This window comes from Gymnogyps californianus, chromosome 3, assembly GCF_018139145.2.
Source record: "Gymnogyps californianus isolate 813 chromosome 3, ASM1813914v2, whole genome shotgun sequence".
NCBI classification, from domain to species: Eukaryota; Metazoa; Chordata; class Aves; order Accipitriformes; family Cathartidae; genus Gymnogyps; species Gymnogyps californianus.
In genome coordinates this window covers 75,463,896-75,478,448 of record NC_059473.1, presented here as the reverse complement: position 1 = coordinate 75,478,448, position 14,553 = coordinate 75,463,896, and the positions used below count along the sequence as shown (strand labels likewise).

General features: G+C 43.2%; 1 protein-coding gene across 1 annotated transcript in view; it reads right to left on the bottom strand.

The window, feature by feature from the left end:
* Nucleotides 1-14,553, bottom strand: part of LAMA4 (laminin subunit alpha 4) — a 107,125-nt gene that overhangs the window by 63,576 nt on the left and 28,996 nt on the right. The window contains exons 3-4 of the mRNA XM_050893683.1: nucleotides 6,442-6,566; nucleotides 2,333-2,413 (exon numbers count right to left, since the gene is read on the bottom strand). Of these exons, the coding sequence (XP_050749640.1) occupies nucleotides 2,333-2,413; nucleotides 6,442-6,566 (206 nt within the window). The remainder of the gene's footprint in view (nucleotides 1-2,332; nucleotides 2,414-6,441; nucleotides 6,567-14,553) is intronic.

Below are 14,553 nucleotides of genomic sequence, written 5' to 3'. Positions count from 1 at the left end.
AGCTGCTATTTGGGCTGCAGGGAGGAACAGGGGCAATGCTCGCTCAATATCCCCTGGTCCTCCTGCCAGCATGTTGACAGCATGATAGCTGCCAGTGGGAGCAGGGAGTGGCGGCAGTGCCCAGCAGCAGCGTATGTGAGGCAGGGACTTGCTCTTTAGCAAGTGGACGGGGACAAGCAATGCATTTCTTATTAGTCTTTGAAACGCTTTTCGTCGTTTCTGACACAAATGGGAGTAGGACCAGGAGCCTACCGGAAGGCGAGTCCTGTTTGTCACTGCTTGCCACTTACCCCAGCAGTTAGTCAAGGACTTAACACGGTGACCAGGACAGGCTGATTTCTTTCTGTAGCTTTTTACAACCTGTCTACACAGCTTTGCCTTCCTTGAGACAGATTCACTGTGTCAGGCTGGGTAGTGGCTATTAGAAAACAAAGCTGATGCTATTTTCTGCTCTAACTATGCATCTGCTACTCATTTCATAGGATTTGAATTGCTTGTAGTCTAGGTTGACATTTTAATAACCATTAAGAAACCTCACTGACCTTTTAATTGTCTGCATTATCCTTTGTGTATAAATCTGACATTTTGGAAGAACAAAAGAATACAGCCATAGGCCTGGAAACAAGGGTGATTTTTTTTATTTTTGTGACATCTGTCTAAAGGGCTTTCACTATTGCTGTCACCACGTTAGTGATGCGGAGGTAATATGCTGATGTTTTTGCATCATCTATAAGGGCAAAAGCCTTCACTCTTTTTTTCATCTTACCTTTTTCATATTGATTTCTCTTTGTATCTTAAGCATCCCCTTTCTCCCTTCTCCGATAGTTACATTAAGTATCATTTGAATTCAAGACTTGCCCATTAATGACAATGGACTGAAGTCTTAAGTACTTCAGGGGCTTTAAGGAAAAACAAAATGAGGTGTTCAGGAAGCCAGTGCCTGAGCCATTGTATATCCCTCAGTCTTTGTGTTCGAGCTGGTTTAATTTATTGTCTGCACAAGGAGAATTTCTGAATTATAATCAGGCCTCTGACATTCACTGAAACGTCATCCATGTGTGTTCATAGCGAGTAAGATGGCCCTTTACAAGATAGGAAAGTAAGTTATATTTCTGCTGTATAGCTCCATTTATTTGTGTACTTTGTTATTTAGAGGATTGTCGTGGTTTAACCCCAGCCAGCAACTAAGCACCATGCAGCCGCTCGCTCACTCCTCCCACCTAGTGGGTTGGGGAGAGAATCGAAAAAAAAACCTCGTGGGTTGAGATAAAGACAGTTTAATAGGACAGAAAGGAAGGAAAAATAATGATAATGATAATGATAATGATAATAATAATAATAATACAATAATAATACTAAAAGAATTAGACTATACAAAACAAGTGATGCACAATGCAGTTGCTCACCACTCGCCGACAAATGGCCAGTTAGTTCCCGAGCAGCAATCTGCCCCTCCCAGCCAACCCCCTCCAGTTTATATACTGGGCAGGATGTCATATGGTGTGGAATATCCCTTTGGCCAGTTTGGGTCAGCTGTGCTGGCTGTATCCCCTCACAACTTCTTGTGCCCCTTCAGCCTTCTTGCTGGCTGGGCATGAGAAGCTGAAAAATCCTTGACTTAGTATAAACACTACTTAGCAACAACTAAAAACATCAGTGTGTTATCAACATTATTTTCCTACTAAATCCAAAACACTGCACTATACCAGCTACTAGGAAGAACATTAACTCTATCCTAGCCGAAACCAGAACAAGGATATTTACTGGAAATTGTTTACAGGCATAAGGGAAAGTTGAAAAGCAGTACTGGCCTATGGTTGTTTGCTTGATTTTATCGAATTATTTCTGTGAAATACATTTAAAATTTAACTAAAAAGGCTGCATCTGCTCATGAAGAATTTGACTAGATAATGGATTTTCTCCATTGCTTTTGAAAAATTAATTTGGTAGAAGCCTGCTATATGTTTTAGAGTGGTGAATTGCAAGAGGCATCTATGTGGTGGTGATTTTTCACTTCAGCTGCTGTTTCTGATTTGTATTTTGTATTTTGATTTGTAAATTGTATTCCTTTTAGGAAAATCACCACATGAAGGTACACAAAGTGCAAGAACTCGATCAGAATACATGAAAAGTAAATGTCTGTCTTACCCTGACATGTCTCCACAGCAAATTCTTATGGTTTTTAGTGGAAACTGAATGAGATCCTTTAACAGACATGATTGAACCTGATGAAAACACGTGCACAAGATTTCTCCCCTGTGTGGGAAGATTCCCTCAAAGACTTCTGCACTTCAGTATTGTTGACCAGTAAGTCATCCTATTAATTTCTTACCTTTCACAGTTGGGTCCTGCATAGTTTTCCTTACAGACACAGCGCACGCTTCCACTTTTTCTGTAACAGGAGACTGCAAAGCTGGAATTTCATTAGAGTGAATAGTTAGAAGAGCAGGCAATGGCAAACACTTGGGAGTATTTCTTTATTACATTATGGACATTTGCTGTCAGTGTGAGCTCTGGCTCTTGGTTACTCGTTGCTGAATAGGTATTCTTAAGCTCTGTATATTATTCACATTATACCCCTTGTTTAGTCTTTTTAGTTAGTGTAGAAAGCACTAATTAGTATCTAGCACTATGGAACTATATAAACACAGGTATATATAAGTTCTTGTCTTGCAGTGTAGATCAGACACACCTGCAGGTTTTGATACACACATTTTAGATAAGGGACTTAGGATAAATGTGTATGTATGTCATGCGAACCTAATTGCTTCCTGTCTCTTATTCTAAGGGGTAGAATATTGCTTATGAAAGACACCGCAGTGAGCATGTCAGGAATTGAGATTCTGGAATGGGCGGAACAGTTTCCTATGCAAATCCTACAGTTTTTCTCAAATCCAGTCTGGAAGTACCGAGTGGTGAAAACTGACCTCAGTGATGCCATCCTCATTTACAGTAACCGAGGCTGCTCTACTGTCTCTCTGAGTAAGCTGGAAAGAGTCTGGGGCCTCTTCTGAGACTAACATGACAAGTAGTGATACTGATTGCAGTAATGGCTTGGGCTGTAATTTTCACTGCCATGACTCTAAATCATGGATTCCTTTTTGCTTTCTTATGTTTTCAGGATTTAACAAATGTTTAACTGAATATGAGACCCAAGAACAGCAGCAGCCAGATGTGGAAAGTGCAAATTGTATACACTTCAAACACAGTGATGGACATGGCTTAAATACATTTGCAGGAAAAAGATATACAGTCCTAAAGATGTTTCCAGTTAGTTTGCAATATGTGTGAGTAAATTCCTGCCAGCACTGGAATGTGACCAGAGTAGTGAGTGGCAGCAGTTGCCAGCTGCAGGCCCATGGTTGCTAAAATGCAGATCCTGAGTCATACAGTGCTGGGCAGCTGTGGCCAGGTTGCATGCCTTTCACACAGAAGGACAAAAGACACAGAGCGACGGGAAAGAGCATGATCCATGCGCTGCTTGTTCCAGGAACGAGCAGCATTGAAAGGTGACAAGAATTCCTGCATAATTTCAGTTCCCACCAGCATTTCTCAGCTGGTTTGACAACCAGGGTCAAATAAATCTGTGTCTGGATCTCTGCTGTCTCAAAACATTTCATATAACCAGAGAGAACATAAAATGAGATTCTTCTCACAGAATTCATAGATTAACTTCTGTAAAGCTTTTATGAGAACATATTGAGAAAATCATAACAGTTTGGCAGCCTTCCTCCTCTTTTACAGAGGCTAATTCCTTCACGTAGTTGAAAAAAACCACATTGTGGATTTAAGTTATGAAATAAGACTGAAGCCTTCCTGAAGTTTTATATTTTTTGTAATCTTTTAGGGAAAAAAAGTTCGTATAATTCCCTCAGGTTTGAAAAGAAATAACATCTGCTGGACTGTGAAGCAATCTCCATCCTCCTTTTTTTATTCCAAAGAGATGACATTACACTTCATGTGTAATGTCCAAAAGTTATTCCAAAAGTTCCCAGGATAGCAGATATGAAGATAGTCTGGTCAGAAAATCTAGAGACACACAGATGAATCCCAAGAAAAAATATGTATCTGATGATTCTATCAGTTTACAGATTTGGTCACTTTGTCTAACTATTATGAATTCACTGGCTATTTCCAAAGTAAAACAGAGTACCAAACAACATCCTTTGGATGTTCTCTATTTAAGGCTTTTAACGCTTCTCTGCTTTCTGGTAGAGCTACTGTTTTGCCTTAATATAAATGGAGTAGGATTAATGGAGGAAAAATGAAAAAAATAAGAAAGAATGGTTGTTCTTTGAATTTAGTTATGCAAGGCTGAATGTTGCTTAATCATTATTATTTGCCTGTTCCAGCCCCAGCTGAAAGTTATTGCTGTGGTCAGGTCTCTCTCATTCAAGAAGCTGAACAGGCAATTTTTGCATGTTATTTAAATAACGGTATGAGGCAAATTGGGATTGGATATTCCTTTAACTATTGCCTTCAGGACTTTTCTGAGGGAAAACCCTGAAAAATTGAAGTGGATTTTTACCAAGGTAGTTTTAAAGGGGTAACATACCACAGAACATATCATCAAGTCCAACTCCTATATCGCTGCTAGTGTTGAAGCATCTGCATTCAGGCTCCTTGCAACTTTTGCTCTCCCTTCTCAATCCCACGCTGCTGTCTTTTTGGGTTTGGGGCTTCCTTATGTCTAGTGGTCTGGAATAGGAGAGGCATTATGTCCTCTAGAAGAAAGGCTAAGGAGCATGTTGAAGCAGGGAACGCTCCTTGGCCTCTGCGCCTATCTCCCATAGCACTGGCAGAGATAGCCTGTAGCTCAGGTTCCTGCTGGTCCCATGGCACCGAGCCCTGCTGGGCTGGCAGGCCGGCTGGCTCCCTGCTGCCGGGGGAGCACTGCTGCAGAGCCCCGTGGGCTGCAGGACTGGACAAGGGGCTGGGTGAATGCAGACCCAGCCATGCTCTGGCAAATCGCACTGTAGGGAGGACAGACTAGACCTTGCTTGACTGACCATGCTTAGTAGAGACTGGGTCTTGTGCGGCAGTGCCTCAGGCATGTGCAGCCCAGGTTATGGTTGAGAGAACAGCACCAAAGTGGCTGCTCTGTGCCCAACAGGTTAAAAAAAATCTCACTTTCCTTTGCTAAGGAAAAAGCACTGCTTCCAACTGTTGTATTTCTACTATTTCTGGCATTACAGCCGCTACTGAAACTGGAGGAAGCGGTCTGCTTTGTCTTTGAGCTCACTCACTCCTAAGACTTTCTGCATGTGAGCAAAGCCAGGTTCTTCCCCTGTCTCTGGAGGATTTTCTCTCTAATCCAGGCAAAGCTGCAGTTTTTCAACAATAGCTGTTCTCCACCCCACAGCCCTCCTCGCATGTCTGCAGCTCACCGTGAAAGCCAGGAGGTGATCTGTGGGAGTTTGGCCTGAGTGATTTTGCTCTATTGCCATTTTGAGCCTGTGCCACTGAGCAGCTGAGCAAAATGCAGCTCATCCCACCTTAAGGCTGTATGAGTAATCCTATAGCAACAGCAAACAAATACACTGAGGAAATTCCCCTTTGCTGAGAAGCCCTGCTGAAAGCAGAATGGGAAACAACACAAGGGGAGTATGTAGCTCGCTAAAAAATAGCTTCAACCCGTTGGCGAGTATTTACTGGCATGTCTCTGTGCGCTGGAGTGGGATTTGCATAGATGCCTCTCTCCCAGAGCATGGACCTCAAGCAAGAGGAAGTTGATAATTTCTTTCAGCTGCATTACTGACGTGCCACTAACAGTTTCTAATAGCTGGTCACGGTTTGTAGTTATTTGTTTCTTCTAAAGACACAAAGTGGATAACAGCTGGAGCTCTTTGTCTTGGTCATGGTTTTTTGTCAGGCTTCAGAGTTTCTTACCCAAAGGTAGCTGGGCATCAGCTGAAGGGGCACCGTACCTGTCACAGGGTCCTCCAGCCCTTTCCTTTTAACTGTTGCTGTGCTAACCAGATCCAGCTGCTGTTGACTCAGGAGACTGCCAGGCTATTCTTTTTTGTGGTTGGTTTTACCCTCCAGAGGTCATGGATTGATCTTTCTGTCTATCTGTCTGTCTCAGCCACATACATCCCTGATGCTAACTTCCTTGGGAATTGGTCTTTAAGGGATTCTTAAAAGTAACCAGACAGCTGAATAATCTCTCCTACATAAAGGAAGGCGAGCTTGAATGTGCTCAAATATTTTCTCCTCCCTTTTGGTAAGAATTGATATGAGCACTTAAGGATATTTTTCACCTTCTAAATGAAATGCTGTTTCCTGTGGTTATAAATGTGAGCAGCTGGTAGTCCTCTTATTTTCCCCTGGTTGGCAAGGGCAGCAGCCTTTGTCTCCTGCATCCAGGAGGGGATGCTGACCCCACCTTGGAAAGGGCCAAAGCCAGCCCAAATCAAAGAGAAGCAAAGGTTCTTTACGTACTTGGCAAGTGCTGGCAGGGGGCAGGGGCAGGGCTGGCAGAACGTGGGCACTCCTCTGACAACGTCACCAATGAAGCCGTCTGGACATTGCTCACAGTGCTGTCCTGTTGTGTTTCTCTGGCAGTCCTTCAGTGGAAAGAGAGAGAGTGGTGGAAGTTAAACGGAGGTGCTGCCTAATTCAGAAAGAAATCATTTAGCTGAAGACCCGGCCAAGCAGAATAGGGGCTGATGCCAGACCCCGACCCTTCAAGGCATTGACAGATGCAGCCAAACCAGCTAGCACTGCTTCAAATAAAAATGCTATAAATGATTACATTGGCCAGCCAGCAAGTGTTGGCAAGGTGCGGTACAGGACAAACCAGACATATGTGCCTGCCAGGTGCTGGAGCAGAAGCAGCACTGCCTGTCGTCAGAGATGTCAGATGTACTCAGGTGTAGCTGGCAGCCCTGTTTTGAATTCCATGTGCCAGCAGGAAAAAAATCCCTTTTACTGACACCAAAACAAAATGAAAAATATCTGCTGGTAAATACTATCAACAGGTTTCAGCCTAGATACAGGTTTCAGCGAGGCTGCTTCTTGGATTTGGTGACTGGAAAAGAGCATCGGGGGAATCTGCCTGAAAATGGTGGCTAATACATCAGTGGCTCTGATGTTTTTCTCCTGAGATGAAAAGTGTTACAGCATGAAGGGATGTGTTATCACTACGCCTTGTTCTCAGCCTTAAAGGAGGTCCACTTAATGGAGGGAAGAAGCAGGAGTCTTCTATAGGTGACCTTTCTATAAAACACAGAGCAACTGTGCAAAATGTCACTCACTTTATAAGCATGTTTCATCTCCATAGTTTAATGATTGTGAGGAAATATGCTTCCTCATGAAGATGCAAATCAGCCACCAGCTGATATTTTTGGGCTCCATGGAAGTAAATCAAGCTGTGGTAATTCATACAGAATGTTTGTTCCAAAATATTTCATGATGCTAGGTACAAAATTATGCCTCTCAGATAATATTTTCAATCACAAAAAAATGTCAAGGTTTGCTGTAAACAATTCTAAACAGAATTTGTAAGTCCTGCAAGCTTAAGTAAGCATTGTTATGTCTTTTGGTTAACAAATGGACACATCTAGATGCCACAGGTTATGTGGGCTTTCCCCTAGGCACATGGCAAGGCGGTGGGCGACTGGTGCAGAGTTCATGAACAGTGCTCCTGCATGCTGCAAGACTCCTGCAGACTCCTGTCCCCCTTTCCACTTCAGCAAAATACCCAGAAGTTGTCGTCAAAAAACCACAACCCTCCAAATTCTAGCTGTCTCACCGAATTACTTTAAAAAAGTAGGAAGGGTGCAGAAGTGCTTTGCTTTCTTGCAACTGTGCAATGAGTTTTGCAATGTCCCTGAATCAGAACTCTCCAGTTACACCACTTTGTACTGATACAGTACAGATGCAAACAGCTATGCAAGGCTTGAGGCAGCAAGGAGTCAGCTCCATGGCAGAAATACATGGAGAACTACTCAGCCAGTGCATATTTGCTGTGGTTTTGGGTTAGTGTGCTTGATTCTTTCCTCTTCTGACCTACAAACAGCGGATCATGGAAACTGCAGACTGATGGATATGATTTCCGTCCCTGGTAAGATGACAGTGTCTATAATAAAGAAGAAGATCTCTGAGTACATGACTAAGCATCATCTGATTCAGGAACTCCTGCTTCACTAACCTGCTGTATAATGGTGCAAGTAAGCAAGTGTATGAAGGGGAACTAGAGGACATAACATATCTGGACTTTCAAAAAAGCCAACTAAGTTGTCAGGGGACTTGAAGAAAGTTTCTTTTAGGAACTGAAAGCTGATAAAGGCTAGGAAGCGAAGGGTAGGATGTAAGAGTCACTTTTCAGAGTGGGGAAGAGTCACTATTCGCATCACCTAGGCCTTGGTGCTTAGACCAGTTTTGTTTGTTATTCACCAATGTCTTACAGAGACCAAAAATGTTAGGGCTGCTCAGCTGGGAGAGTGTCGTGATTTAGGCTTAGCTGGCAACTAAGCACCACGTGGCTGCTCACTCACTCCTCCCTGCCCTGGTGGGAAGGGGAGGAGAATTGGAAGAAAAAGGTAAAAACTCATGGGTTGAGACAAGGACAGTTTAATAGGACAACACAAGGAGAATAATAATAATAATAATCATAGCAATAATACTTATAAAAGAATATGTAAAGCAAGTGATGCACAATGCAATTGCTCACCACACGGAACCCTGTGCTCAGCCTGTTCCCGAGCCGTGATCCCTCCTCCCACACCCCTGGCCAGCTCCCCGAGTTTATATACTGAGCATGACGTCATATGGTATCGAATATCCCCTTGGCTAGTTCAGGTCAGCTATCCTGGCTGTGTCCCCTCCCAGCTTCTTGTGAGAATTAACTCTATCCTAGCCGAACACAGGACAGAGAGAAAGGCTGACAGGAGGGTGTGTTTGGGTTATGTAAAATTACAAAGGTGGTAAATAAGCTGAATGCAGGACAATAGTTCACCCAAATCCTGCAATACAAGAGCTGAGGGGCACTGACTTGAAAAGGTACTTCTCTACCCAGAAGGTAAGAAACTTCTGCAACTTGCTGCCAGGAGGTGACAGTATTTGCAGGGACAAAAAGAGGTTTCCTGGAGAAATTCATGGGCAACAGATTCATAAATGGATATTAAAAGGACTCGTGAGGTATGTACCCTCTAACATGCCCTAATACAGCAATTGTGGATGCTGGTGGAGTAAGAAGCAGAGACTTCAGAAATGGTCCAGGCTAGGTGCCCTCCCCAAACAACGTCTCCTGTTGCCACCACTGGAGACCCAATATGGGCTGCAGAGACCTTTGGTCGGGCCCTGCAGGGGACCTCTTGTGCTACATTCAGAGTTGGCACGGGTGCTAGGAAATGACCGCGGTGCCCCAGTTTATTCTCCAGCAGTCATTTAATCCCATCACAGAAGCCGCTGTGCTGTCAGCAGCTGGCAATCCCTGGAATAACAGGGAAGACGGGTGTGGGATTTCAGGAGTGCTTGCAGCGGGAGGGAGCTCCCCAGCATGGGGCAAGGGGCACCTTGGCCTCTCTGTGGTTGGAGCTCCTTCAGCAGCACCAGGCTGGGGGTGGGTGAGCTCAGCTTACCGATTTTTCATCTGAGCCAGTCCCTACAGATTTGAAGCTCGCTTTCTACTCCAAACATGGTGTGTTCTTTGAAGAAAAGAGTATGAGGAGAGAGGAATGCAATTAAGGAAAACATTTAATGAAAACAAATAGTCAGGTTTCACTTGCACAGGCATTGCTAAATGAGTTTTTTATCCGAGTATTGTAATGTTGATTTAGTGGCAGAATTTTGTCGTGGCAACATCGATGTTTCCCCCCCCCCCCCAAGTCTGCATCCAGATACCATCAATCTGCATTAAAAAGTGTCATTTTAGTAAAGGGCACTCACCCTTGTGAAAACACATCTGATTTTTTTTAGCCAATCATCTTCCTTATTTGAATCCCACTAAAGCTCCCCAGTTAGGACTCACTAGTTTAGCTCAGACTCTTTTTGATTCTAGAAGACTTGCTTGCTGCATGTTTTATAATCATACAGAACCCATTGCCCAGCAATTATTTATTTCTACAAGTCCATGATTTGGCCAGAGACCTCTACAGCAAGTAGAATATGATAAGGAAAGGAAAAAGTCAATTTCTTCTTCCATGGATCTTTAAATAGATTAGACACCAATAGTTGTAGTGCTAAAGGTGATTTTTCATAGTAATATGTGCTGGAAAGAAGAGAGTATTTAGTATACAGAAAACCAGAAGTTTATTTTAACTAAAAGGCTCTAAAATCATAGAATCATAGAATGGTTTGGGTTGGAAGGGACCTTAAAGATCATCTGGTTCCAACCCCCCTGCCATGGGCAGGGACATCTTCCACTAGACCAGGTTGCTCAAAGCCCCATCCAACTTGACCTTGAACACTTCCAGGGAGGGGGCATCCACACCCTCTCTGGGCAACATGTTCCAGTGTCTCACCACCCTCACACTGAAGAATTTCTTCCTTGCATCTAATCTAAATCTGTCCTCTCTCAGTTTAAAGCCATTACCCCTTGTCCTATCACTACATGCCCTTGTAAAAAGTCCCTCTCCGGCTTTCTTATAGGCCCCCTTTAGGTACTGGAAGGCTGCTATAAGGTCTTCCCGGAGCCTTCTCTTCTCCAGGCTGAACAGCCCCAACTCTCTCAGCCTGTCTTCATAAGAGGGGTGCTCCAGCCCTCTGATCATCTTGATGGCTCTCCCCTGGACTCATTCCAACAGGTCCATGTCCTTCTTATGTTGGGAGCCCCAGAGCTGGATCAGTACTCCAGGTGGGGTCTCACCAGAGCGGAGTAGAAGGGGAGAATCACCTCCCTCGACCTGCTGGTCATGCTTCTATTCATGAGAGAATACAGAAAGCTTGGCTAGGAGGAAGAGGAGGAGGAGGAAAGAAACTTGGTGAGAGCAGAGGAACGGAGAGCAAATGAGGGCAGAGTGGCAGGCAGCTGCTGGGGAGATGTCCAGATCTCGCACTCCTCTTTTTGGCGAGAGTGCACTAACTGCGAGGTGCACAGTGTGAGCCAGAAGGCACTGGAAGGCTAATACAGTTTTAAAAATAGTTTGCATTTGTCATTATTCAATGAAAAAGTGATGTTAATGTACCACAAGAGAGAGATGAGAGCGTGGGCACTGAGCGCTCAAAGAGAAAGAGCAGTCCTGTATCTGAAGCACTGGTGGAAGCCTCAGGTGGGCTGCGTTCAGTTGTAGCCTTCATCGCACTCTTTCTTTGTGCTCTGAGCAATTCACTTCACCTCTCTTGTCCTCAGCTCTCCAAACAACACATGAGTATTATCAGAAGAAATCTGTTATTGGTTTCCAAAGCTCAGATACTATTGTGATGAAGAGAGCAGGGCAGCAAATGTTGCTCCTTAAATGTGCAGTGTTTTTCATCTTCTAAACTGAAGGGAACTGCTAAAAGGCCCTTTTACCCCAAAGACCCTGTTAGCTGAGTGCTTGAGGCACTTTTGTAGTTTTTCTCTGGTTAGTGATTATGTAAAAGTGGCTTTATCTTATTTAACAAGTCAGAACTCCTGTGGGTATTTAGAATCCTATTTTTACGGTTATTAAAAAAGTGTCCTTCTATTTTGTGTTCCATTAGCTTGCATCTCCAACAAAACTGCTGACTGCAATAAGCCTGGGAGACATCTCAAGGCAGGGAGGACACCCTCCCTGCAGCTCATGGGTGGTTCTCAGCGCTGGGTGGCGCTGGCTTGGTAGTTTGAGAAAAGTGTTTTCCTTCTAAATGGATCACTTTTGACAGAGAAGTAATGATGAGGAAAAAAATGGAATTCCATTTATGGAGATTTTTGTGAAATTGGATTTTAAAGAAGTGCTTTGCTGTAAGAGTTGCAAGGGCCACTTGCGCTTGGTTGGTCTCGGTAGTCATACATGCTTTAGAATGAAAGGCATCATTTATGGTTGATGTTATAAATTGGACTATGTATGGGATTTCTCACGACATTCCCTGTCTCAGTGGTTCTTTCAAAAGTACTCACGAAATTGTAGAAATATGTTTACTGATATTGGTGTCTACTTCTTCAAATAAAGAAACTCAGTATATAGTTTTTGTTTTGGATTCCTTTGAAAAACAAGGAAGACTGAAGTAAAAATCTCTAGAAAATATGCAGTGATATGTATCTTAGGACATCAGACACTGAAGTTTAGCAGAAAATTGCTGCCTGTCTTTGTACAGAACAGAGTGAGACATGGTAAAGGTCACAAAAACAGGTATAACCATGCAGTTAGAAGTATCGCAACTAGGCTTTATAATACTCTGCTTTTTGTAAACTGTTTCAAATTACAGGAAGTTAAAATTCTAAGCTCAATTCTTTCCATATGCCCATGTCAATACAACCTTTATTTTCATAAAGCAAGTGTCAAAGCAGAGGTGTCCCTTCCTCATGGACACTTCAGCTTCAGAGGAAGTAATCCAATATAATAGCAGCCTGGCTTCTAAAAGCTTCTATACGAGGCTACAGCATATAATCATTGATCCATCAGGACACCACCAGCAGCTAGTCAGATGACAGAGTGGCTGGAGTGTATTGTCCTGTTAGAAAATACCTTAGCTGGTCCTACTACTCTGCTCTCACTGAGTACCATCAATCAGGGCGAGCATTTCTACCTGGCCCTTACTGTAAATATCTACACTTTACACACATGAAAAGCACATGAAAAGGTGCTATGGGCGGGGGTGGGGGGTGTGACTTGGGAATGATTGTCAGCACTGAGCTGCTGAACTAATTTGCTTGGAAAGTAAAGCTGGAACCGCTGTTCTGAGACCATAGAGCACTTCATGTGATGCAGTTCTGCTCAGTAAATACACTCGTGCAGAAATAATAATGAAAAGTTTGTTGATTCTCTTCAGGTAATGGTACTAGGACAAGTTTCCCAGCACACGACAGACACGCTTTTCTGTAAATGAATATAACTGAAAGTCTGAGAGGTGGGAATCTGCCCCACCTTAATTTAGGAACCTGAACTTAAGAGAGAAGAGCTCCTTCTAATGGTCTTCAAAGGCACCAGCTTCATTAAATGTGCCATTTAGGCAGTTTTAGGGAAATCATTTCATCAAATGGCTAACACTTAGTGCAATTTAGGCAGGCTGGACCGCCTCCATAGGAAACAGATAGCAGACTGGTTTTCTGTGTAGCCTCTAAAGTTAAAGAAAGACAGGATCTGCCACAGAGTGGTGCAGAGCACCTGTGTTAGGCACCTAATGCTGGATGGTATGGAGACTCTCCAGGGGCAACCAAAAGTTAATACTCGGCCTTGCCTCTGGTGAAGTTAGTACAACAAAAAATCCCCCCAAATCCTAGGGTCTTAAATATTACTTGTGAAATCTGGAAGTGCCCTCAAATCCTGGTTAGGAATTCTGAATATTACTTTGCAGCTGAAAACAGTCATTGTTACAATATAGCAGGAACTGTTGGGTTTTGGGTTTTTTTTCCCTTATTTCTTGTTCTTCTGAGAGACAGTCTTATAACAACAGTTAATGCAGAAAGATTGCACAAGGATAAGTAAATTATATAGGTAAAGAGATGCAAGTGGTTTACATTGCTGTACAGTCTGTCTGTATTTATTGCTGGGCCAGTGGATGCTGGCCTGAGGTATAATATCTGGGTGTAGATTTAGACTTCCCTAAATTTGGGAGATGCCCTCATATCTGAGGTTACAGAACTGCCTAGCATTGCCCATGCCAGCACGCCAGAACTCACTGCTGTCCCAAAATAATAATAGTAAAAAGAGTACTTCAGCATAATGATTTGAAAGCCAGGAGATGTACATGTTTTATCTTTTTCATCTTTGAGGTTTTTGATTTCAAGCCTTCTCTCTCCAGCCACTGTGGATGAGATGCAGTGTTAGTTTTCAGAATTTCTTATGGAAGAAGGAGATGAGGCACTAAAAGGAAACACTAAGTATTGTGCAATTTTTACTGCAGTAAAGACAACTGTTAACCTGAAATAATGAGAATAGCAACACAACTCAGTTCCTGATCCAGTTTGGGTCAACATACCCCCTCTATGCTGAAGTTTTGGTTTGTAGAAGTTGTCCTGTATTAATGAGTGAAGTGGGACCTGATGTCTTGCCAAAACCACCAGGTCCTCTACTTTCTCAATCCATCACTTGTCTTAGCTAACTGTGGGAAATGCAGCTGAGCAGGCGTTGAGAGCAATGGCAGCCCTTCCTTGCAGTCTTGGCCTGACTTCTGATGTGCCTCTTATACAGGCTGCGCGGGGAACGGAAACAAAGTGGTCGCATGTTGGGCGTCACTGTTGCAAGTTTTCAATAGTAAACCAGTTAGGACAACGAATACTAAGTTTAAACATAGCTAAGAGGAAGGAAATATCTATATCTGAGAAAATTAATCTATTAACACTAATGCTTTTGACAACTACTGCATACTAAAGCGCTCTGGAGAAGAGAAGGGCTGCATTTCAGCACCAGACTCTTGTAGTTCTGGTTAGTTTTCCAAACATGTATCACCGAGGTCACTATAGATAGATGTAGTCCGTCTTTACAGAAA